We start from the raw sequence: 25,310 nt of genomic DNA on the forward strand, positions 1-25,310 counted from the left end.
TGTGAGAGAGAGTGATGGGGGCGGGTTCCCCTCATTGCGTTAAAATTCTCGGGTGGCTTGTAAGGATTTTTCCCTCTTCATAGAGTTTTGGTAACTTTCTCAGCAATTGCCAGCATAAGACTGCCTCACAGACTTCCGGTGGTCTGGCAGGATCTTTTAATTTTTCCCATCTCTGGAGAGCAAAGTGTTGCTGTGGGAAGCATTTACCAGCAGTGACTTTCACCTGCATCTTATCTGGTACACAAGGGAGAGTCTCCTTCCTCTATCCCCAGTCCTTTTATTTTTTTTCCCCAGACAAGTCTCTTGTAGCCCAAGATGTCCTTGACCTGTGTAAGTGGTGGACGCTGGTCCCAAGAACTCCTAATCCTTTTACCAGGCTTGGGCCACCAAGCTTGGCTTCCTTCCTGGCCTGTTTCCTGATGAGAGGAGGATTTCAACAATTAGACCCGTTTGCTTGGTGGTCTAGGTCACGACCTTCATGTAGAAGGCCAGACGACCGGCCAGAAACTACCCAATACCCCCGATTTGGAAGTCAAAACGTTCTGTTCTCAGCGGAACCTATCTAGATCAAATAAGAACCGCTGTGGTAATTTTCTGTTTAGGGCTGAGGTAGCTTGCAACAGGGAAGTGGGGAGGTTGGAGCACTCTGACTTTGTCTTGATAAGCATTAGATATGGAAACATCGAATGGAAAATTTTCAAGTACGTGTGGGAGAGAAGGCAGGGAGAGCGTCAGGAAATCGCAGGCCTGAGTGAAAAAAATCCCGGCAGCTGAGGAACACATGGACGTAGAGGATCGCGTAACCAGTCCTCGCAAACGCTGACGTCCAGCACAGAAATCCAGCACCGGGTGACCTAGACATCCTAAGTCCAGGCGCCAAACTACGAACGCAGCCCGGGGCAGGCCACGCCCCACCCCTGCGGCCTCGGGCTCGGCTCGCCAGTCGTGCCCCGCCCCCACGCTCACACCTCAGGGCACGAGACTGAGGAGGAAAGGGCAGGCCTGGTCGAGCCCTCACCACGGCCGAGGTGGGCGGGGCCGCGCCGGCTGAATGGGCCCGAGCCCGCCAGCGAGGTGGGCGGGGCAGTGTCGGCCGGCCGAAAGCCGCCGAAGCGGGCTAGCGGGATGGGCGGGGCCTCGGCGGCTGAGGCGGAAGCGCGAACGCGAGACCCGCGGCGCCTCACCCGCTGAAACAGGCGGAAGTGGGCAGGCGAGCTGGGCGGGGCTATGGCTGCCGAGGTGGGCGGGAGCGGACGGGAGAGGCGGGCGAGCGGCTGAAGGGGGACTCGACACGTGGGCGGGGCCCACGCCGACTGAGGCGGGCCGGACGGCGGTGACGGGCGGGAGCCGCAAGCGAGCGGGCGGGGCCGGGCCGGCCGCGGTGGGCGTGACCTGCGGGGTGGGCGTGGCCGCGGGCTCCACACTCGGGAGCCCGAGGGTGGGCGGCACTAGAGGGAGCCGCGGCCGCGCCCGCCCTGTCGCGCCTCGTTTGCCGCTCGGAGCGCCGCCTCCCCAGCCGCTCGGAGCCGCCGCGATGGCGGAGGACAGCGAGTCTGCGGCCAGCCAGCAGAGCCTCGAGCTGGACGACCAGGACACGTGCGGGATAGACGGAGACAATGAGGAGGAGACGGAACACGCCAAAGGGTAGGAGGGGGCGCGCGGGCGCGACGGGCGGCAGGGCGGGGACCGCGCGCACCTCGGCTCCGGCCCCGGCTCGCCCGGGGTGGGGGGAACGGGAGCCCCTCGCCCGGAGGCTCCGCTCGGCGGTCGTCGCGTCCCGAGACCATTGTGAGGTGCCGGGCTCCCGGCTCTCGGGGAGCGCGCGGGGTGGGCGAGGCCCGAGGTGGGCGGGGAGACTGCGACTCGGGCCCGGGGACCCGCGTCTCGGCTGTCACCTGCCGCGCGCCCCCGCCGGCCGGCCTCACCCCGCCGCGGCGAGCGGCGAGCGGCTCCGGGTGGGAGCCCAGCAGGGGCGCCAGGCCCATCCTTCCCTTTGTGGCGGCGGCGTCTTGGGCCGCAGGGGCGAGCGGGATGCAAAAAGTGCCGCTTGCGCCTCGGCATCCTTCTAGTACTTTCTCGTCATCCCCCCCCCCCGCCCCAACCCCCAGCCGCCGCTCAGCCCCTGTGGAGACGAAACCCGCAAGGCCGGCGTGCCGAGTGGGAGAGGGATGCGCCCTTGGCGCTCTCCGGGTTGCGCAAAGTTCTGCCTCCTAGGCCCCGCGAAGGGCGCCTGGGGGGATCCAGGTCCCGGCCGCGACGCCCGAGGACATTCGGCTTTGCGGCCTCTGAGCTAGTCGGTAGAGCTTTCTAGAGCCGAGCCGACGGGCGGACTGAGTTCCCGCGGCCCCGACCTTATCCTGACTGCAGACCTGGCGACTGACCCCCAAAGCCAAATGTACCAAGTTCTTTTAACGCTTGACCGCTTTCTCAATCTGTGCCTGCCCTCTTTTCTCCCCTGCAGACCCGACTCGTTCCTCTCTTGGAGAAAAGACTGCTTCTGGTTAAGGCTGGTATTGAAGTTCTGGTTTAGAGGCGGGGACTGGGGGATCATTTTAAATAAAGCCCCGTGGCCTTTTGTAGGTACTGTTTGCCTCAGCCTTTTACCCTGTTGGATTCAACTATGCGCTGGCACAGAGCCGCTACTGCTGCCCCTTAGAAGTGAGATCCTGCGAACCATGGTGACTGTAGAAATGGGTCAACCCAGAAACACGCTAGGGGAGCCTGAGTCACAGATGGTTTATTTATTCAGTTCATGGAGAATCTTTCAAGTATTTGTATTTTATTCAACGTTTACTTTAAGCTATATTTAAGAGAGGCGGCTTTATTGATCTTGAATATGTTATAAAATATTAGATGACAAATGAAGAGAAAGAAAAGCTGACTATATGTATCTCCCTTTGGCAAGTTGCTTTTTAATTTTTTCAGTGAACAGTTTAGTGGCAGCTGCAAGTACTGAATGTTGTCATTCAAGTCTAGATTTTTTTTTTAAGCCAGAAGAGGAAATTCTACAGAAATCTGAGCTTTAGTTCTGTTTTATGAGTAATAGAAATTTGTCTGTGATAGCCAAATATGAATGTATTTTTGAAACACTAGCTCTTGCCAGAAATCGGTCCAGATGAACGCTGATAGATACCTCAAATAACTTCAGCATCTGTCTTATCTTTCTGGGGAGACCCTGGACCTCTCTTCCAGTTTCTTCTTCTGTGTCTGCTTGATATTCTAGGTTGGGGTTTCAATTAAAGCTTCCTTGCCTACACAGTCGAGGATACCCTTGATAGAAAGAATTACTAGTGTGGAAATGGGACTGTCTGATAACTTGCTCTATAGGCTGTTGAAGTTCCCAGAAGAGCATCCAAAGGTATTTTGGGGCCCTCTTCAGAGGCTTCCTGATTTATGCATCAGCACATTAATTATATGCTACTATGTTTAATCAAAATTAAAAGCTGCCCAGTGGATTGGATTGCTTTAAACCAGGAATAGGCAATGTGATAACAGCTTGTAGTTGGAAAAGATTAATGTAATAGATTTATTGTTATCTGTTAAAATGTAGAGAGATAGTAAAACTCAAGTTGTTGTTCTTCTCGGTGAAATGCCTTTTTTATTTTTATATTGCAATTTAAACAGTACAATTTAAGGAAGTCATCCTGTTTTATTTGGCTTGCTCTGTAGAAACCCAGATTTTTTTTTTAAGTAGCTCAGGTTTGTCAGTGTTAAAATATGGGAAACTTTTCCCTCCTCATTTAGCCTTTTCATTCTCCACTAGTCTAAATAAACAACAAATAATGAGCCTTTGGAGAATGAGTAGATAATGTTTTACCTCAAATAGGCAGAGTATTCCTTCTGAGCCAGTAGACAGTGGTCAGTATGTAGAGCAGTAATTTGTTCAATAGCTCCCCCGTGGCCTGAAAGGATTAATATGCACCCAGCATTCAGTATAATGCATTTACAAGCCGTGGTTAGCTTACCACGTTGAAACTATAGGTTCAAATAAAGGAAAACTACCCAGTAAAGATAATACTGTGCTTTTGGTTTTGTAGAACTTTCCTTATTGACTTTTTATTTCACTTTATGAGTAATATTGAAAGCCCATAAACAAAATGTGAAGTTTTATGTTTAAAACAATAGTTTAAGTACAAAATACTTGAAAGTCACCACTTTCATGTTTTTTTTTTTTTTTTTTTTTGGAAAATGTACTCTTTAACTTTTTGGTCCATAAACCAAGATGGTAACAGTATATCACTCTAAAAAAAAGTATATGCATTCTCAAAATATTGCCAAAGGGAGAGATTGCCACTTTTAACTAGTGAAGTGATAGCTCAGATAATGTAGTTTTATTATTTTCAAATAATATGTAGAAAATTATAAGTAGGGTAATTGAGACCTGTTTTAGTAACTTGCTTTACCACATGATTTAAAAGTGGGATAAAATAAATAGGTATCAGTAAAGAACTTGAGGAATCTTGAAAATTTCCAGGCAAATTAAAAGTCAGGATGACTGAAGATTCCATTTCTGTCCTGAGAAGCAATGGCAGGAAAGAGGTTATCTACAACATTACTAGGAACTTGCCAACCCAGGTGTGAGACTAAGGAGGTAATCCAAGATCCTTCATGCTAAATATTCCTCTCATTCTTTGTTCCGCCTTCTTAGTTTTTGAAGGGACTTGGTAAAACTGTTGAAATTGGGCACAATGTTAAGTCCACTACAGCTCATGATCTTGCTCCATTGAGGTGTGTTTCTCTAGTTGTAAACTACATCCTGGAGGGTTCCTTAAGCTTTACCCTACACTGAGTTCTGTGCTAGTTAAATACCTGAGAGAAACAGTTTAAGATTGAAAGATTGATTTTGATTCAACATTTCAGGGCTTCCTGTCCATGGCCTGTTAAGTGTTTTAGGACAGAAGCCCAGGATAGAATGATTTGAAGGAGTAAAGTTGCTCACCCGTGACTATCAGGAATGGGGGTGGCAAGTGTAAAGATGTACCTCCCTGGTAGAGCAAATGCATTTTACTTTGAGTTTGATACCTGATACCACAAAAAGCTTTAGCCAAGTATGGTGGCACATGTCTGCAATCCTGTGCTGTGGGACAGAAATGGTCTTGTATTGATAAAATGCTAATTTGGCCAATAGCCAGGCAGGAAGTACAGGAGGGGCAGTGAGAATAGGAGAATTTTGGGAAGAGGAAAAACTTAGTCTGCAGTCCTCATCCAGTTGCAGAGGAAGCAAGATGAGAATGCCTCGCTGATAAAAGGTACCAATCCACATGGCTAACACAGACAAGAATTATGGGTTAATGTAGGATGTAAGAGTTGATAAGAAGCTTGAGCTAATAGGCCAACCAGTTTATGATTAAGATAGACCTCTGTGTGTTTCTTTGGGACTGAATGGCTGCAGGACAGAAACCTCAATCAACAGTCCTGGCCTAAGGAAGCTGAGGAGAACCTTGAGTTTGACACTAACCTGGATTTCATAGCTAGACATTTAAAAAAAAAAAAAAAAGAAAGAAAGAAAGAAAGAAAGAAAGAAAGAAAAGGAAGCTTGAAACAAACAATAAGTCATTTTATGTTGATTTAGGGTTCTTTGGATATATTCCCAGGAGTGGCATAGCTGATCCATAAAGTAGTTCTGTTTCTATTTTATTAGTATTATTTAGGAACCTCTATACTGATTTCCATACAGGTTAGGCTGATTTACATTCCTACCAGCAACATATAGGAGCTGCCTTCCCACACCCTCCTGGTTACCATTTGTTGGCGTTTGCTTTCTTAATGATAGCCTCTCAGACTGGGGGTGAGATGAAATTGCATTGTTTTAATTTTTAATTCTATTTTATTTTATTTTTTTTTGTTTTTTCGAGACAGGGTTTCTCTGTAGCTTTGGTGCCTGTCCTGGAACTAGCTCTTGTAGACCAGGCAGACCTCGAACTCCCAGAAATCCGCCTGCCTCTGCCTCCCAAGTGCTGGGATTAAAGGCGTGCGCCACCACCGCCCGGTTAATTTTTAATTCTAATGGAAGAATGCTGATTGGTTTTTTTTTTTTTTTTTTGATTTATTGACAATTTGTGTTTCATCACACTTGCCTGTTCATTCCCTTAGCCCATTTACTGAGTGGATTGTTTGGTTCCTTGGTTTGGTGGTCTTTTGAGTTCTTTATGGAGTCTCAATACTTCTGTAAGCTACAAAGCAGCAAAGATTTTCTCCCACTGTAAGCATCTCTTCACTTGTATAGAAGCCTTTTAATTTCATCAGTCCCATTTGCCAGCTCCTGCTGAGCTGCTTCAGAAAGTCCCTGCCTTTGCCAGTATCTTTTTTTTTTAAATATTTATTTGTTATGTATACAATATTCTATCTGTGTGTATGCCTGCAGGCCAGAAGAAGGCACCAGACCTTATTATTGATGGCTATGAGCCACCATGTGGTTGCTGGGAATTGAACTCAGGACCTTTGGAAGAGCAGGCAATGCTCTTAACCACTGAGTCATCTCTCCAGCCCCCTTTGCCAGTATCTTTAAGTACTTTCCTTACCTTGCCCTCTAACAATTTCAAAGTTTCAATCTTACATTAAGATATTCTATTTTTTTTTCTTTTTTTGGGGGGGTACAAAGTAAGGGGTATGGATCTAGTATTATTCTTTTACATATGGATATCCAGTTTTGCCAGTGCCATTTATTGAAAGGGCTGGCTTTTCTTCAAAGTAGAGTTTAGGCATCTTTGTTTAAAAAAAAAAATCAGGTGGCTGTCATTGTGGATTTTATTCCGTATCCTCTATCTATTCCACTGATCTACAAGTTTGTTTTTGTGCCTGTACCATGCATGCTCTTTTTGTTATGGCCTGTAGTGTATCTTGGAGTAAAGTACCACCAGTATTTATTTATTTTTTTGCTCAGTCTTGCTTTGGTTATTTGGTGTCTTTTGTGCTTCCAAATGAATTTTTTGGATTTTTGTTGTTGTGTCTATGAAAAATGTTGTAACTTTGACAGTAATTGATTTGAATCTGTAGACTGCTTTTGGCAAAACATATTAAAAATTCTTTTCTTAGAAAAATAAAAATCCTATCCGGGCGGTGGTGGCACATGCCTTTAATCCCAGCACTCGAGGCAGAGGCAGGTGGATTGCTGTGAGTTCGAGGCCAGCCTGTTCTACAAGAACTAGTTCCACGACAGGCTCCAAAGCTACAGAGAGACCTTGTCTCGAAAAACCAAAAAAAAAGAGAGAGAGAGAGAGAAAGAGAAGATCCAGTATGTCATGAAGATCAAATCTTTTGTTGTTTTTTTTGTTTTTGAGACAGGGTCTCAGTGTTAGTCAGGCCAGTCTAGTCTGGAATTTACTGTGTAGTCTGGACCAAACCCCCTTCCCTCAGCCTTCCTTGTTCTAGGATTACAGGTATGAACTGTCACATACTTTGGGATTAAGAAACAAAAACAATAAACCTTTCTTGTACCACCCTCAAATGGGGGGAGGGAGTTGAAGATAACAGTGTACTGGCTATTGTTGAAACTGGCTATGACCACTTCCCTTAGTCAACTGCATGGAATCAGTGAGAAAATGCAGAAACATAACTGTAGCTCTAAATTCTCATCATGGGAAATTTAAGGGGTTATTCAAAGCTGCTCTTTTTGAAATGTGATCTGCTATCAAATGTATAGATGGTAAGATAAACAGCCCCAGTCCAAGGGATCTCCTCGATCAAGAAATACTGAAAACAGTGCTCAGATATCAATTAGGACTTGCATCTTTGAGGATGATGTCACCTTTGGCCCAGAGCAGACTTTCCCCAGAAGCTGGCTGAAATACAGAGTTTCTAAGGACAGGATACTTACTTTGCCATATTTGTTAATCACTGTCAATGTATAGCACTTTAACAGTGAAAAGCTGTTCAAGTTAAAAAAAATCAATTGGTTTGTCATCATTCCATTTGAATGATTATATGAGTTACGGGTTATATAAGTAAAACTCGTAAAACTCGCAGATTAAAATATAAAAGTAAAGTATACAGAGAGCAAAATTCCTTGGTTATCCTATTTCTTTGTACCCCAGTTTAATTGATAGTGTATTGATTCACATTTTAGTATTTGCCCAGTCAATGTAAATAAGATCATGCTTTATGGGAGTCATTCGCAGCCTTGTTTTTCTACCATGATTGTTTGCTAGCATGTTTTGAGAGGGTAGAAATGCCCAGTGCAGTGTCATTATTCATATGGAGCTGTTGAGCACTTGAATGTGGCTAGAGTGCCTGAGGAACAAACATTTCAATTCATTTAAATTAACTTACCAAAAAAAGCCTTCCACAGATGGTGACTGTCATATTATACAACTCAAATAATATGTACCTTTGAGTTTCCTGTTTTTAAATACTTAAACATTTATTTTCGTCTTTAGCAGACTACAACATTTTCATTTTTTTTCCTTCTAGGAATTCGTTAAATTTTTAACAAGCATGTTTTAACCATATTTCTTTATCATTGTCACATTTTTAACCACTACCAGCTAGGCACAGTGACATGTCCCTGCAGTCTCAGCATTTGGGAGTTAGAAGCAGAAGGATCAGGAATTAAAGGTCATTTGCACCACAGTAAATTGGAGGTCAGGCTGAGCTCCATGAAACTTTATCTTAGAAAAACAAAATTGTAACCACTGTCTAAAACATTATACCATTTTACTTTTTTTTTTTTTTTCCGATATAGGGTTTTACTGAAGCTTTGTAGCCTATCCTGGAACTAGCTCTTGTAGCCTAGGGTGGCCTTGAACTCAGAGCCTGCCTCTGCCTCTCAAGTGTTGGAATTAAAAGTGTGTACCACCACTGCTTTTACCACTCAATTTTATTTTTGGTGCTCCTTTTCTTCTTAATTTTTTTTATTTTGAAATTTACCCTGTTCAGCTTGCTCCTTTTTCATTATTAATCTTCATTAGAGTTACCACTAATAACCATATAACAGAATCTATAGTAGACTGTTTTGAAATTTCCTCGGCCAACTGAATCAATCCAGAACTCATAACTCTAGCCTCAGGCAGACTTTCAGACAAGGGCAGAAGCAACCACTTACGTCACCAAAATATCGTAAGACCAATTTCTAGGCAACTTAAACTTCATTTCTTGTGAAACTTCTTGAACTTCCACTCCGCTCCATCTTTAACCCCTTACCCCTATTCAAATAATTCTTAGCACCTCTGTATGCCATGCTCACCAGATTCCAGATTCCTCCAAACAAAAGCATGGTCAGGTCTATCAAAGCAATACCTTAGTCCTTGGTACCAACTTTCATCTTGGGGTTTTTATTGCTTTGAAGAGACACTGTGACCACATTTTCTTACAAAGGAAAATAATTTAATTGAGGCTGGCTTACAGTTTTGAGGTTCAGTCCACTATCATGGTGTGACACCGTGGCATATGTAGAGCATGAGACTCTTAATCTTAGGGTTCTGGGGTCGTAACCCACGTTGAGCACCAATTTGTAGTAGGAGGCCACTTGTTCATTACCAGCCGCCCAGACCACGAAATAATCACTCAGAAACTATATTATTTGCAACACTGTTTGGCCAATAACTTAAGCATATTTCTAGCTTACTCTTATATCCTAAACTAACCCATCTCCATTAATCTGTATATGACCATGTGGCTGTGGCTTACTGGATAAATTCCACCTGTGGCGTCTGTCTCTGGTGGGGCTACATGGCTTCTTTTTGACTCTGTCAACTCTCTCCATATATCTCTTTCAGCCTCGCTTTAGTCTGTTAAGCCATTGGCAAAAGCAACTTCTTTATTAACCAATGGCAATAAAACATTCACAGCATACATTACCTCCCACATCAGGCATACAGGCAGACATGGTGCTGGAGAGGTAGTTGAGAGTTCTATGTCTTACAAGCAACTGGAAATGGACTGTCTCACTGGAAGTAACTTGAGCAAAGGAGACCTTAAAGCCCACCCCCAAAGTGACACACTTCTTCCATCAAGGTAACATCTACTCTAATAAAGCAACATTTCCTAATGATGGCACTCCTTTTGGGGGCCATTTTTCTTAAAAAATACCATACACTATAACCAAGGGGTTTGAATATCCTTATTCTTTCTATATCACCATTCTTTTGTTTTTAAAGCAAGATAAAATAGCATATACTATAGTTAATAGATGATAAATATCCATGGTTCTTCTCAAGTCTGTCCAGGCTGCTGTATTATTTGACCTTTCCATGTCAGAGATGGAGTGAGCTGGTTCCAGTGACAGGTTTGATCAAGGCCCAAAATCCATCCCCACCTCACATTTCCAGCTCAAGATAGCAAAGTTCAGAATTTATGTAGATCTTTCGTGAGTAATCTCAGGGAAGAGGGACATGGAGCTCTTCTTAGAGTTGGAGAGATTGTTATGAAGAGGCAACATCATTTCCATAGTTGTGTTTCTGGACTTGGTGATCTACCTCAAACAGGATTCTGAATCAGACTTCACTGAATTTCCATGCGGAACCTTTTTCTAACAGGGTTTCTTTCCTCTTTTACTGTCCCAGTGCCTGCTCAGCATTTTGTCTACCCAGGCTTGTGACATCTCTTTCTATTATATGTGTTCTTTCAGAGCCTGTAGCCTTCTGTAGCAAGCAAATTCCAATTAAGCAGCTCTTACTGTTCTGAATCTGTTTAGGTCTCCCTGATCTTGGTACCCTAGGCATAGTAGTTCACTAGCTAATATTTTTAAAAGGTTTCATTGAAATAAAGTTTACATACCATGCAATTTTCCCATTGAAAGCTTACAATTTAGTGGCCTTTATAACATCTACAGACTTTACAACCATAACCACAGTCCATTTTAGAAATGATTTTTATCATCCTAGAATGAAACCCACATCCCTAAGCAGTCCGTTGTAGTCAGATCTTTCTTTGGGCCGCCAGCTCACAGATAATGACACCGAGACTTATTGTTAATTATGAACACTTGACCTTAGCTTAGACTCATCCCACTAGCCCTTATAATTTACATTAACCCATTTATTTTAATCTTGGTTCTGTCACATAGCCCCTTACCCCATTTCTTCATACTGCCCATGCTGCTTCCTCCAAGGCTGGTATCTGGCTGGTAACTCCTACCTTCTTCCCAGATTTCTCGCTCTACCTGGAAGTCCTGCCTATATGTCTGCCTAGCTATTGGCCATTCTGCTTTTTATTAAACCGCTCACAGCAATACATTTTCATGCAAAGTACAAATATCCACATCAGTCCATCCCCTAGGCGCTCTCTACTAGTCACTTTCTACTTGGAACAAAAGCAATTCAAGACAGCTTTTCTTTGTAAAGTTTATGGTGAGGAAGGGAAGGCAACAGGAGCAGTTGCAGAGTGCCCACATTGCATCCACAGTCAGGAGGACATCATTGCATGCTGGTGCTCAGTTTGTTTCTCCTCCTTATGCACTTTAGGACCCCAGTCCATGAAGCAGAGTCATCCACTTTTGGTGTGGGCCTTTTTACCTCATTTAGCCTAATCTATTTAATCCTTCACAAAAGGCTCAGAGGCATCTCTTTGGTGATTCTAGACCATGTGAAATTGACAATATTAACCATCCTACCCTCCTGCTCTGCTTCTGACAACCACAAATCTATCCTGTTCCTGTTTGGACATTTTATATAATAGAACCATTTAATATGTGAGCTTTACAACACTGGCTTCTTATACTGAAATATTCCTTGTAATGTGTATAAGTGCTGCATTTTTAAATTTTTGAATAGTAATCTATTATATGGATATGCACCTTTCCTTATCTGTTCATCCGTTGATAGGTTTCCATTGAGGTATGAATTTTCACATACAAATTTCTGTGTAGATATATTTTATGTTTGTTTGTTTAGAAACCTGAGAGTATAATTGTTGAGTTACATTAGGATTCTTGTTGAAAGTTCTGAGGAGGGGATGGAGAGCTGACTCTGTATTTAACAATGCTTGCTGCTGAGCAGGCACATAAGAATCCAGGTGTACCTTGCATACGGCTTTAACCACAACTCCCATGGAGGAAGAAATAGGAGGATTTGGGGCTTTACTGGCTTCTAGCCTAGAGTAGGAAATGTGTACTCCAGGTACAGGGAGAGATTCTGGCCTGAGAGTATTGTTCAGATAGTGATAGAGACGGATATCTGACACCTTCTTCTGGCCTCTTGAGTGTTTAGAAAAGAGCACACAGTCACAAACATGCGTGCACAATCACAGATAAATAAATCAGTTCTGAGGAACTCAGAAATTCCAAAATGGATTATTGTTTTGAATTCTCTATAGTTCAGCTTATCTTTGTCTTTGTATTATTTATCTTCAGTATTACCACTACTACTCTTACTATTATTATTATTATTAGTTGTGTATATGTCTATGACTGCTTGTCTGAGGTGCCCATCGAGGCCAGAAGAAGGTGTCAGAATTCCTGGAACTGGCTTTATAGAAGGTTGTGAGTTGCCCAGTGTGGGTGCTGGGACCCAAACCTGGGTCTTTTGCAGAACTGTAATGAGCTGCTCTTCAGCCACTACTTACTGTCACTGCCAGTAGTCATATTTTGAGGAGTAGGCTGGCCCCAGACACATGATTTCTTTTAGCCTTGCTGTCTTGGATGTTGGCATTGCCGTCACACCATTTTGATCCCTTCACTGTTTTTTATTGTTGTTGTCTTAGTAATATGAGGATTACTAGTATTACTAAGTAATATGAGGATATACCCCTGTCAACTCTTACTCCCTACCCTAGTTTCCTTAAGGCTTCTGAGAAATGGAAAGTAGCTTGACCTCATTTAAGGATTGGCAAGGTTGGAATAGGTATACAAAATTCGAAGAAGAGATAAAGCATTTGGTGCCAGCTTTTGTAGTTCATTGCCAGTTTTTGATGATTAGGTGAGCAAGGGAAGGGAGAATTTATAAACAAGGCCTAGTTAAAGCTGAGTATATTTTCTTCATTATACTAAAATTAAAAAGTACCAGTTTAAGTGGGCGTGGTAGCACACACTTTAAATCTCAGCCTTCGGGATGAATCTGATCGAGGCAGATGTGTCTATAAGTTTGAGGCCATTCTGGTCTACATTGTGAGTTCTAGGTAAGCCAGGACTGTACAGTAGAGACCTTGTCTTTAAAGAAGAAGAAAAAGAAGAATTCTTTCAGCAAAGAATTTAGGGAAGAAGTTTGGGTGAGTAGTATAGTTTCATCACATTACAGTCCTAGTTTATATTGTAGGTGATATAAACTTACTTAAGGATTTTTTATGAGATAATCTGGTATTTTTGCTTCTGATGTTTCTGTATTCTCTCCAATATCTTAAATATATATTTGCTTGAAAGCCACACATGACAAACGTGTGTACACTGATGATGATTTCATAAAGTTTCAAGCATGCACACAATCTTGGATACTCATTCCCTATCCTACTGTAAGAAAGTGCTTTAGAAATCTGGGCTATTTAGACTCCTGGTGGTTTCTAGAAAAGGGTTCTGACAGAGAGGTGCTGCCTGTCTTAAGAAGCAAGGGTATTTCTTCAGGGACTTCAGCTTCCCTATGAACACAATACAGTGCTGAATATTAAGTAAAAATTTAGAGAATGTTTGGTATTAGGTTCAGTAATCTTTTCAAGAAAGGTGGGGCAAATTGTTACTTTTCAGGGGGGTTTTACTGTCTGGCAGTACATGACTGGAGCTACCCTGAGAGCCAAACATTATACACCAGTCACTCTTTCAGAAGGTATTTGTTATTATATCTTTTAACAGGTGGCATTAGGAACTCTTGATGCCAGTAAGAATGGATTTCTTTTATTCCATGCACATACACATGCATCTACATGTGACTCCCACATAATCACAGTACTGTCACCACTTCATAAGGTGCCAACTTAAAAACATCTAGGAGGAAAACCTAAAGTATCCTTGTTCCAAATCAGAATATCCCAAACCAGGCTTATCTACAGCATGTTTCTAGCTCCAGTACCTGGCTCTGATAACTCATTTCAGTCCAGTTGTCAGTCAACTATTTATGGGCCCCCTTAATCACCAGATAATTTTAAATATAAATATGGTGATCGTAAGTTTGATTCTACCGATGAAAATAAACTGCTCATTTTGGGGTGGGAATGCATTACTATTTTTAGGCCACTAGGGTACCACTTGACAAGGTCTTAATAGATCCTCAGCAGTAAATACTGCTTTCTATTTTAGGGTTAGGAACAGGGAAACATGAATCTACAGCTGCATATGTTTTTGTATTTTGGACTTAGGAAGGAATGAATTATCCATGTAAAATGTAATGCTTATTAATTTAACACATGAATAACTGATAAAAGAAGGAATCCTGTATGATGGTGGGCATAAAGATTATTGTGTGCTGGAGTATGAAATAGTAATGGACAGCCTCACAGTTGTTGCTTAAGTCAGTGAAGGTGTATTTCTGTCTTACTGCACAAATCAGAGCTCTTCAGCTTCTGATTCACCCAGAGACCTTGGCTCCAGGACAAAAGACTCCTTGGCATGGAAGTCAGGACAGCTAAAAGAGAGTGTGTGGCTCTGTTTGTTTATAAGGCACAAGCTGAAAAACCAGCCTGGGATACATACTAAATTTGAGGTCTGCCCAGCTTAAATACTGAGAATCCTGTCTTTAAAACAAAAGGGAAGGAAAGAAAAGGACCTTTGGTTCCTAAAATGGAGAGGTGCTGAAAGGTAGGGGTTGGAACTTGGTTGTAAGATGTTGGTCATGTGGACTGGGGGTATCCTTGTGAGTAATATCTTACCCTTGCCCCTTCCCATATTCTCCTTTCTATGTGTGCTGGTGGCCCATTGTAGTCTGAAGATACTCCAATCACCATGGTTTTCTGCCCACATGCATGGTTGCCAATTAGCCATAAATTGAACCTTCTAAAACCCCGAGTCCAAACAAATCTTTACTCTCTTATGTCATTGTCAGATGTTTTCATTACAGCACCCCAAAAGTAAGTTCTACAAAGTCACAGTTGGAGTCTGACTTTGGGCCCCCTGAGCTGGATCTATGTGATTCACTTACATGGCTGGTCACTATGCTGGACCTGAGCCAGGAGCTCAGTTTCCAACTCAACCAGAGAGTCAACATGGGCCTCATCATCATGGCAGATTCTTAAGGGAGCCAGGCTTATAAGAGTGTTAGAAGAAGGGATGCATGGCCTTTGGTGACCTGAAAGTCACATAGTGCCACTTCTACTACAGTCAGAGCAAGTCAAAGGTCACTTAGACCCAAAGGAAGAGAGAACGAGCTCCAGCTCTCCATGAAAGATGTAAAAAAAAAATGTGGACTTGCTTTAAATCTGCTCACAGCTGCAGCAGCATCTAGGGATGCTACAAGCCACAACATACAGTAATTAGTCATCTTTTCCCCGAGCAATTTATCAGAGCTAGGTGGTAAAGGTTAAACTGTAATTCAAGGAAATTTTGATGTTACTGCTTTGTGAATAAAGTAATGTTTTGGTTTTTTTTTGTTTTTTGGTTTTTTTTTTTGCTGTAGATTTTCACTGTAGCTATAATTCCCTTTCTGTTACATATTTGGGAATTAATTCCCACAGTTCAGAATTGTTTCCTGTGTTTTGGGGGCTTACTAATTACATTCCCCTACTACGTGTGAATACAGTTTCCCTCTGCCAAGCCTTTGTTCTTCTCTCCTAGGTAATTGCAGAGATCTGCCTTCTGCAATTATCTTTATCGGCAGTCATTTTTTTAAAATATTTATTTATTTATTATGTATACAGTGTTCTATCTGCATGCATCCCTGCAGGCCAGAAGAGGGCACCAAATCTCATTACAGATGGTTGTGAGCCACCATGTGGTTGCTGGGAATCGAACCCAGGACCTCTGGAAGAGCAGGCAGAGCTCTTAACCACTGAGCCATCTTTCCAGCCCTATCAGCAGTCATTTATTCAGTGTTTAGGGTTCAGGCAAGAGCATTCCATTTAAGATATTCACAGATATCCAAGGACATAGAATTATTGCTTGCCCAAGCTGCTGCTCTGGTTTTACCTCATTAAAAAATTCTTAATTCCTTACACTCACTTTCACCTCACCTCAGTTTACTGATGACTTTTGTTCAGGAAGTTTACTGCTTGTGTTTTACTCTCAAGGACAGCAGAAGAGATCTAGAACCACAGACCCACTATGCCCACAATCAGAACAGCTTATAACAGCATACCCTGTTAGTATGATAGTTTAGAGGTCTGGGTCTCCTCTGTTTCTACTGCCTAGAGCAATAAACATAAACTCCAGACTTAGGCACATAGAAACTGCAGCATCTGGTGAATGCTAATCAGATCAGGAGCCATTAGTTTCTCCTGACTGTTTACGTAGGTTGCCTGGTTACCCAATATCCTCTATGCATGCTGGGAGAAAAGAAGCGGTGGTGGGCTAATTTAAAATACAATCTCTGCCCTATTCATAATTTTACCGTAAAGTTTTAAACAGTTACACTGAATAAAGTATTTATGATTGAAACAGCTAGCAGAAGCCAGAGGATAACAGTCTGGGGTTTTGTGAGGCTCAAATGAGATTAAGTGCAGCTGGAGAGATGGCTCAATATATAAAGTACTTGTGAGAATCCCCCAAAACCTACATAAAAACCGGGCAGGCATGGTCACCAGCTGTAATCCCAGCACTTGAGAGGCAAACTGGGGGAATCCCCTAAGTTAGCAGGCTACCAAGACTGTCTAAAATATGTGAACTTTTGGTTCAATGAGAGACCCTGCCTCACTTAGCAAAGAGGAAAGCAATCAGGAAAGATAGCCAATGTCAGCTTTGGGTTGACACATGTGCATGTATTTGTGCATGTATGCATACTATATACATATACATTAGAAAAATGAGAATGTGTATTCTGAGTACTAAATAGGTATGGATGGATGCTTTCATAAAGGGAACCTGTACATTATTTTTAGGAAATGGCTGATAGAAAGGAGCATAAAGAACCAATTCTTGAAATGACATAAATAATCAATAGGGAAAATGTCTAGCCCAAGTCTTGATTAAATGATTAAATAAATGAAGTCTGTGGTGAATTTCTCCCAACTCTGTGTATAAGACTATTTCAAATGAGAAAACATGATACAAGTACAGTACTCCTGAAGGGGGAAGACAGTGATACCCTCTTATTTCCTGCTGATGCAAATGGAAATCAGTGTAGTATTTAGGGGAGAGTCTTAATTACTTACCAACACTCAAAGCGTGGTCTTTGAACTAGCATTTCTACCTGTGGACAAGCCTACCCAAAAGTAGGAAGATAGATGTGCTGAAATACTTCTGCACTAACAGCCTTTTTTGTACAGGAATGTTTCAGCAAAATCTGGCCAGTCTCCATGCAGCTCCTGGGCAGATGTAGCTTAGTGTAGACTCCCAGGAAAAGAAGAGACTAGAGTAGGTTTCACAATTTTACGTTTCCGATTTTGTTTTTGTTAGAAAATGATAGGAAAATGAAAATATGATTAAAGAAGACATTTGTAAGCAGATATACTACTGGAAAACTACTGTCTTTTAGAGGATCATAAGGCTTTGAGTATACATTAATGACTTTGAATCTTGGAGGATGACTGTATATATTCTAATTAGGTAGAAATCAGGAAAGAAAATAACCAGGGACAAATTGATTTACAACAGTGGAGCAAAACCAGTTGATTCTATTACTTTCCCCACATAGGCAAAAAATGTAATGATAATCTTTGATGTTAAATTTTATTGTACCTTCTATGAAATTCATGGTAGAGTTAGATAGTAAGTGAAAATTTTTAATCTTGTGTCTCTTTGGTATTCTTTCTTTTTCAGAATACAGCAATGGGAAGGGTTCTAAACAAAAATATTTTATTCAATAATAATTTTGATACTTAGGAATTTTTTTTGAAAATATATTACGTTTTTATTTAGTGGTGGTGGCGGCGGCAGTGTGTGTGTATGTATGTATGTATGTATGTATGTATGTATGTGTGTATGTGTGCATGCTTGCACATGATATAGTGTGCCTGTGGAGGTCAGGACAACTGGAGGAAAGGAAATCAGTTTTCTTTCCACCCTGTGAGTCCCAGGGATTGAATGCAGGTTGTCAGGCTTAGTAGCAGGTATCTTTCTTTACCTACTGAGTCATTTCACTGCCACAAACCTTAAAGATTTTATTGATCAACATAAAATTTTTAATTACAAGAAACTTTCACATGTGGAAAAACAGTTTCTATTGCTTTAAGGTAAGTAGTTTGATGTACTAGGGATATAATATAGCTCAGTAGTAGAGTGCTTATCTAGTATGTACAAAGCCAAATAAATATGAAAAGGATGAATAGTGTCAACCCCAAAGAGGTATCTATAATATTTTTATACACGTAGGTCTTTTTCTAAGATTTATTTTTAATGTCTATGAGTGTTTTATAAGTTTGTGCACCATATGCATGTCTGGTGCCCTTACTGGCCTAAAGAGAACATTGGATTCTCTGGAACTGAGTTACAGGCAGTTGTGAGTACAATGTGGGTGCTTGAAACCAAACCCAGTTTCTCTGCAAGAGCAGCCAGTGCTCTTAACCTCTGAGCCATCACTAACCCCCAGATGTATGTCTTAAGGGCTAAGTAAAAAGTAGGTTAGTTAGAGTTGGAGTGATTGTGAATGTTCTTTGATTTCGGTTATAAATGTGGTTTGTATCTACAGTTTTTATGTTTAGGAAGCATCTGAACACTAGCTCTATGACAGAGCAAGAACCAGTGTTTGATCGTGGACATTTCAACCTGACACTCTCATATCCCATGCATCCTAACATAGTTGGCCTTCACTGTGAAGATCACATAGGTTTTTCTAAGTAATGGCTTTTATGAACTCAGTTTTATATAATGATTTTTTTCCTTTCTTTGTTTTACTCTCCTTGCATTTCCTACAGAAGCCCTGGAGGGGATTTGGGAGCAAAAAAGAAAAAGAAGAAACAGAAGAGAAAAAAGGAGAAGCCGAATTCTGGGGGTACCAAGTCTGACTCTGCATCTGACTCCCAGGAAATTAAAATTCAGCAGTCTTCAAAAGTGAGAGCCTGTTTTCTTGCCACAGCTGTTGTTTCCCAATACAGAAGAAATGGGTTTGGGTGCCCTTTGGGCTAGATGTGTAGCTAGTGATTCATTTGGCTGTGTTGAATGGCAGTAGTAACTGGAGGGTATTTATAGCTTCCCTGAAGTTCATGGTGATACCTGCATAACCAAGAGGTACACACTGGGCTTCTGTATGTGTGCAGACATCTCATCTCTTCTCTGTGTAGTAGTATGTAAATCATAGTCATAGAAGAATGTCTCTCTGGGAGCCTGGTAGGAGTTTTTGTTTTTTGTTTTTTTTCTGTTTTTGCTTTGTTTTCTTGTTTTGTTTTGTTTTGAAGTTACACTTAATCTGTGATTACTTTTAGTTCAGAAGATATTCACATTTTAATTTTTCTGGGTGTCTGTCTAATTACCTGCATAGCACAACGCCATCTGGCAGCAGATTTCAGCGGGAGCAGCCATGGGTAAGTCTTCTGTTGACTTTGAATCAGCCTGGTCTGCAGTGGCCATCCCTCATGCCATTGCTAAGGGTGGGAAACACCTCCTCATGTTCTCCCTTAGGACACCCCTATTTTAGACCAAACTTGTTCATCTGGGTCCCATGTTGGCAGATAGCCTGCTGAAGAGCTAGTTGTGCTGTCCATAGGTCTGGTGATGCAGTTGGCAATTACCTCCCTACTTCCTGTCACACAGGAGAACACGGCCCTGGTGGTACAGGAAACCAGAGCCAAACGAACTGAATAGATATGACAAATGGTTGTAGCTTCAAGTCAATCTTTCTGGGCCAGTAGCGCGCCAAGATCTGGCACATGGCCTTGACTCCATTCCTCACATCGTATTGCTTATCTTTAAATCTGTTTCCTTATCCTGGAAAGCCCATTTCCCCCAGTCTGTAGAGCTGTCATGAAGTTAAAGTGACATCTTTTTTAATGAAGATAGCTTTGTTTTCTAAAGTACAGTGCACATGGCAAACAGCACCTGTAAATTGTGTGGATATCAGTTTTTATATGAAGTTTATATTATGTCACATAAATCAGTCTTTAGACACTTTTGTTGTTGCTACCTGCTTTATATGAAAGAACTAGGAGTCTCTTGCCCTGAGTGACTCTGAGGGAAAGAACAAAGTTGAATCTTTTGCCTTAGCTTTCCTCTTGACCTCAGGTGATCAATGTTCCACTGGACAGAACTTCCACCATCAGCTTGCAAATATTTTCCCATTTCTTGGTGTTGCTTCAGCAGATAAACGCATCACTTACCTGCAGTTGTGGGCAGCTCTTTGCTTCTACCACGCCATTGGCTTTACCCTCAGGGATTCTAAGCACTCACTCTGGGTACTGATAAGAAACTGCAGCCAACTGAGTGAGAGGAATTACTGCTAATATATATATGGTAGAGAGTTTGTTTTTTAAACATTAGGAGCTAATGTTTAATGAAACTGTTTTAATGTGGGATTTTGTTTATTACATTTTTCTTAAAAGCTGAAGTTTCTTCCACCCCACTCCTGTAAATTTATAGCAGGTATAGATAATGCCATACTATGACAGTAGATATATTTAGAGAATTATCTGATTTACACTTAAGGATTAAAATTAAAATACTTGTCTGAATTCTTAACAGATTTCTATATGTGGTGCTGGGGATTGAACCCAGGGCCTTGTGCATGCCAGGCAGGCACTTTACTGCCTGAGCCACAACCCCAACCCTTTTTTACAGACATTCTAGTGGCAGAAGACTTGGACAGATTTCTCCTAAGGTATTCATTTTGGAAAATAATGGGCAAAGAATGTAGCTGATATTTAGTATTCTTTAGGAAGCAGATATGGAAAGAAGTATGAATTTCTGCCTCTTAGGTAAGAACATAATAGTGGGCAGTTAATTGGGGGCTAATGCACATTCTCGCCTTTCTCCCCAGGTGGTGATACTATGGAAGGTGAATGGATAGATTTAAGAATGTATCATAAGGTGAGCGTGGTGGCGCCCGCCTGTAATCCCAGCACCCAGGAGGCCTAGGCAGGAGGATTGTGAGTTTCAGGCCAGCCTGAGCTACATAGGGAGACCTTGTTTCAAAAAAGAAGAAAAGATTAATCCTAAGGCCGAGGGTGTGGCCCAGTGGTTGAGCATTTGCCAAACATGATGTGCAGGTTTTTGCATTTAATCCCCAGCATTTCAAATAATCACAGTCTTTTAAAAAAAATTAACTGTGAATTTCCTTACTTTGACATAAGTTTAAAAATTGTATATTTATTTGTACCAATTTTAGAAAGCACTTAAATAGTGAACATTGGGGGAAATGTGTCACAAATGGCCATTATTTGTAGCACAAGTCAGCCTGGTGACACTGCGTAGATAGCACATATAAACTACTCTAGGGACTCCCTGAGCTGGAATATCATTGGCTCCTACAGAACCAAGATGTTGCTTCATGATTACTTCAAAATAATTTCCTTTTTGCTGTGTCTTGGAAGATTTAACCCAACTATCAGAAAAGAAATTTACTATAACAACTCAGTACAGGCTCTGTAGACAGATTTTTTAAGCCTAGATTCTACTTTGCATTTTCAAGTCAGGTTAAATGTATTCAAGCATTAGTTGAACTGTGTTGTAAGCTCGGTTCCTGTTGTAGGTCTCTTAGTAGATTATGTTGGAAGTTCAAGTGGTTATTAATTTTCTTATCTTAGAAATCAGTTACTTAAAAGTGTTAGAAAATAGCCAGGCGGTGGTGGCACACGCCTTTAATCCCAGCACTCGGGAGGCAGAGGCAGGCGGATCTCTGGGAGTTCGAGGCCAGCCTGGTCTACAAGAGCTAGTTCCGGGATGGGCACCAAAGCTACAGAGAAACCCTGTCTCGAAAAACCAAAAAAAAAAGAAAAAAAAGTGTTAGAAAATAAAACAGACCAAAGGTGGTTGTTTTGTTAATGCAAAAAATGATTGAATTAAAACTAAGCACTTCACATGAAGTTATGTATGAAATCAGCAGGCCAAAAGAAAACTGGAATTAAAACAACTTACATACATCAACTAAGAATAGCTAGATACATACTTTTGTTGTTATAAGAGAATAATTACATTTGGGTATTTATTCTAAGAAAAATTGACAACGTGGCTGAAAAAAAAATGCAGAGCCATGTGTTGTGGTTCGTGCCTGTAACAGTTTCTATTTGAGAGGTTGATGTGGGAAGATCTCATATTCAAGGTCAGCATGGCCAACTTAGTAAACCCTATCTCTAATTTATCAAAAAGCTGAGATAGATAGTGGTAGAGCCTTTTTTGTCTAACATGTATGTGGCTCTGGGTTCAATTCTTAGTACCACTTCCAAAAGGGATAGAAGGGAGGAAGAGGAGAGAGAAAAGGAATGCAATGATTAGAACAGGAAAGTATTTGCTATAATTTGTATGTGTCGTTAAGGTATGGCCCTATCTTTAAAACAGCTTCTAGACTCAGTGGCAGTAGAGCTGTGCTCATGGGAGCTGAGTGGAGGCAGTAAGCTGTTGGCCTGCTCCAGTTAGACTTCATAGCTTTATCTACTAGGTAATGTCAAGAACCTAAAGAAACCCAGTAAATAAGGCAGCCACAGGACAGCCTGTTTTGTACTTCAATTAGAGAAGCTTTTCAAGTTATAAAGGGCTTGTTCAGAGCACAGATTTCAGACTCAAAATTGAGCAGAAGTCCAAAGTTGTTGGAGAGTCCATTGTCCCTGTGCTTCATGTTCAGTGTACTGATACACAGCAAAATCTAATGGCTCTGAAATTTCTTCCATCCATTTCTAAATCACAATGGAAAGTATTATTTGAGTGGTATCAAAATCCTTAAATTCAGTTGTTTTACATATTGGGGGAAAAAGCCACTGATTTTATATCCAGTCCCAGGTCCTGTGTCTCATTTTGAATGTAATCTCAGTTTCTGTGTATTATTATTACATTTGAAGAATTAAGTAGATGGGAATCTGCAAGAGAAAACCTGGAATATGGACTTTGAGAAAGGAATTTTGGAATTAAAATACTGCCCACTTTATAGATAAGAATATGTTTTACTTAAAAATGAGGCTAGTTTTCCATACTTCTGTTGAGTGAACAAGCAGTGGTTGCCAAGGATTATGGTTTGCAGAGCAGCTTTTTTTCTGCCTTCTGTCTCAGGGCTCCTCTAGTGTGAGAAAGGCTGGGTGTGGTCCAGGAGAGAGTAGTAGCAGGGTTAGTGGTTTCTTCTTAACCATTTCCTTCCCAGCATAGCCCTAAGGTTCTCTTTTCTTTTTTTTCCCTCTTTCCCTTCTAATCATCTCTTGTCTGTCTAGTTTCTATTCTAGAAGTTGTTTCCTCTGCCCCTCCACCATTGCTGCTGCAGAGCATTATCGCTAACAGCACAACCGAGGCTCCTGGCTGCCTGGCTGCTGTGTGACAGTAATGCATGCCTGCATGTCACTTTTTGCCTTCTTTTCCCAAAGGAACAGTGGGACCGGCACAGATGGGCGGGAATCTGAAGCAAAGGGTGCTTCTGTGTACTTAGCATTCCCAAACCACCAGAGTCCCCATTGAAACTCCATCACAGTGGTCATCTGCAACAGTGCAGGTGTTTCATCTCGGTATATTCACAGAGAGCCTTCAGCAGGCTTCCAGGAGGTGGGACAGTGTTTAGGAGTTGCAGCCTCTGAGGCCAATACACACAGTTGCCCTGTGTTCCAAAGTGGTGGCAGCTTCCTCATATCATGTGTCTGTGTCTCTGCTCTCCTAGAATCCTACCATCCCTATTCAGAAGCTACAGGACATCCAGAGAGCAATGGAGCTGCTGTCTGCATGCCAAGGCCCAGCCAGGAACATTGATGAGGCCACAAAGCGCAGATACCAGTTCTGGGACACACAGCCAGTACCCAAATTGAGTAAGCTCATAAGCGTGTTTCCACAATCCAGCGTGAAGAGACCTGGACGCAGTCTTGTGTCATACACTCAAAATTAACACAAAAGATAGTATCTGTCTTCTTGAAGTATAGATACACTAGTAGGGACATTTGTTTTCAATAACACTGATTGTAGCCTAATTGCTGTTTCTGTTATGTTATCCAACTGTCCCATATTTGAAATATGTATATATCATAATTTTCTATTAGGCTTTCCTATATGTATGTTTACAATAAAATATATAATACACTGTATACTAAAATATACTATATATAATATATAAAATATGCTACATTCTACAATATAACTAATATATAGTTTATATAATATATAACCTACATATATTATACAGAAAGAGAGTTGGTTTTTTTTCTCTCATTCCTGTTCTTTGCCTCTGATCTTCATGAAGTTGTTTTTTCCTAGGTATTGTATTTTGAAGATCTTTTAAAATTTTTTATTGGATGCATACGACTGTTTTGCTTGCATACATACATAAGAGCCATTTGTATGCTTGGTGTCCATGGAAGCCAGAAGAAGGCAATGGATCACCTGAAAGTGTAGTTAAAGATAGTTAGTTGTGAGGTATTGTGTGGGTGCTGAGAACCAAACTTTGGGTCCTCTGCAAGAGCAGCAAATGCTCTGAACCTCTGAGCCATCACTCTAGCAATCCCCTCTGTCTCCCACCACTTTGTTTTTCAGCATTTCTTACACCTCAGGAATTCTAAAGGACTCAGATTAAAAAAAAAAAACTTCTCTATAATATCTCACTAAGTGGATAATTGTGTGGTGCTGAACATGTAGAATAGGGGGAACCCGAGTCACATTATCCCAAACTAACTCCAAATAGAGTATTCTAAGGTTTTTCTTTATTAAAAGGGAAAGCTTACAGAACAGGAACAGGTGTCCAAAATCAAGGTGTGGAGCACAGGAAGCTAGGGGTGAGTGGGTGGGATTGTGACCTTTTGGCACCCCAAAGCCACGCTTCAACCTGGTCCAGCCTCTCAAAGGCCATTGGCTGAAGGAGGTTCCTCATCACCCCTTTTGTCTAAATAAGAGCTTCAAACCGAATACAGAATTGTATACAATAAGAACAGATATCATGTATAAAAATTAGAATTATAACCAGCATAAACTATTAAGCAAGGAACGTATGCTAAATGTTTTAATAATCATTCTATCCTAAGGAGTCTAAGTCTTGTATTAGAAATGGCTTAGCTAAATCATAAGAGGAAAATAACATCTAATCTTTAACCCCTTCGAAGGGAGAAGGGAGATAATATTACTTGAGTAGGCAGGAAGTACAATCAGACAGCTTTCAAAATGTACAGTAGGTGACAGAGACAACTGGCTACCTGATGAGTCACCCAAAGTCTCATTTGCAGTGTTGGAGCAACCAACGTTGGCTAAGACCTAGAGT

The 25,310-nt window shown here is 41.6% G+C and overlaps 1 protein-coding gene across 3 annotated transcripts in view; it reads left to right on the forward strand.

The window, feature by feature from the left end:
* The first annotated feature begins 1,036 nt into the window (after positions 1–1,036).
* The window catches only part of Nmt2 (N-myristoyltransferase 2), a 44,265-nt gene continuing 19,991 nt past the window's right edge, over positions 1,037–25,310 (forward strand). The window contains exons 1-5 of one of the 3 annotated variants that reach the window (XM_050150538.1): positions 1,037–1,644; positions 18,862–18,997; positions 19,425–19,467; positions 20,916–20,965; positions 23,730–23,874. In XM_050150538.1, the coding sequence (XP_050006495.1) occupies positions 1,052–1,644; positions 18,862–18,997; positions 19,425–19,467; positions 20,916–20,965; positions 23,730–23,874 (967 nt within the window). In that variant the 5' untranslated portion in view covers positions 1,037–1,051. Of the gene's footprint in view, positions 1,645–18,861; positions 18,998–19,368; positions 19,468–20,915; positions 20,966–23,729; positions 23,875–25,310 lie in introns of all 3 variants that reach the window. The other 2 variants (XM_050150537.1, XM_050150539.1) reach the window with 2 other exon arrangements.

The sequence above is a fragment of the Alexandromys fortis genome, unplaced genomic scaffold (genome assembly GCF_014885135.2).
Source record: "Alexandromys fortis isolate MF-2015 unplaced genomic scaffold, M_Fortis_MF-2015_v1.1 scaffold_69, whole genome shotgun sequence".
Taxonomy (NCBI): domain Eukaryota; kingdom Metazoa; phylum Chordata; class Mammalia; order Rodentia; family Cricetidae; genus Alexandromys; species Alexandromys fortis.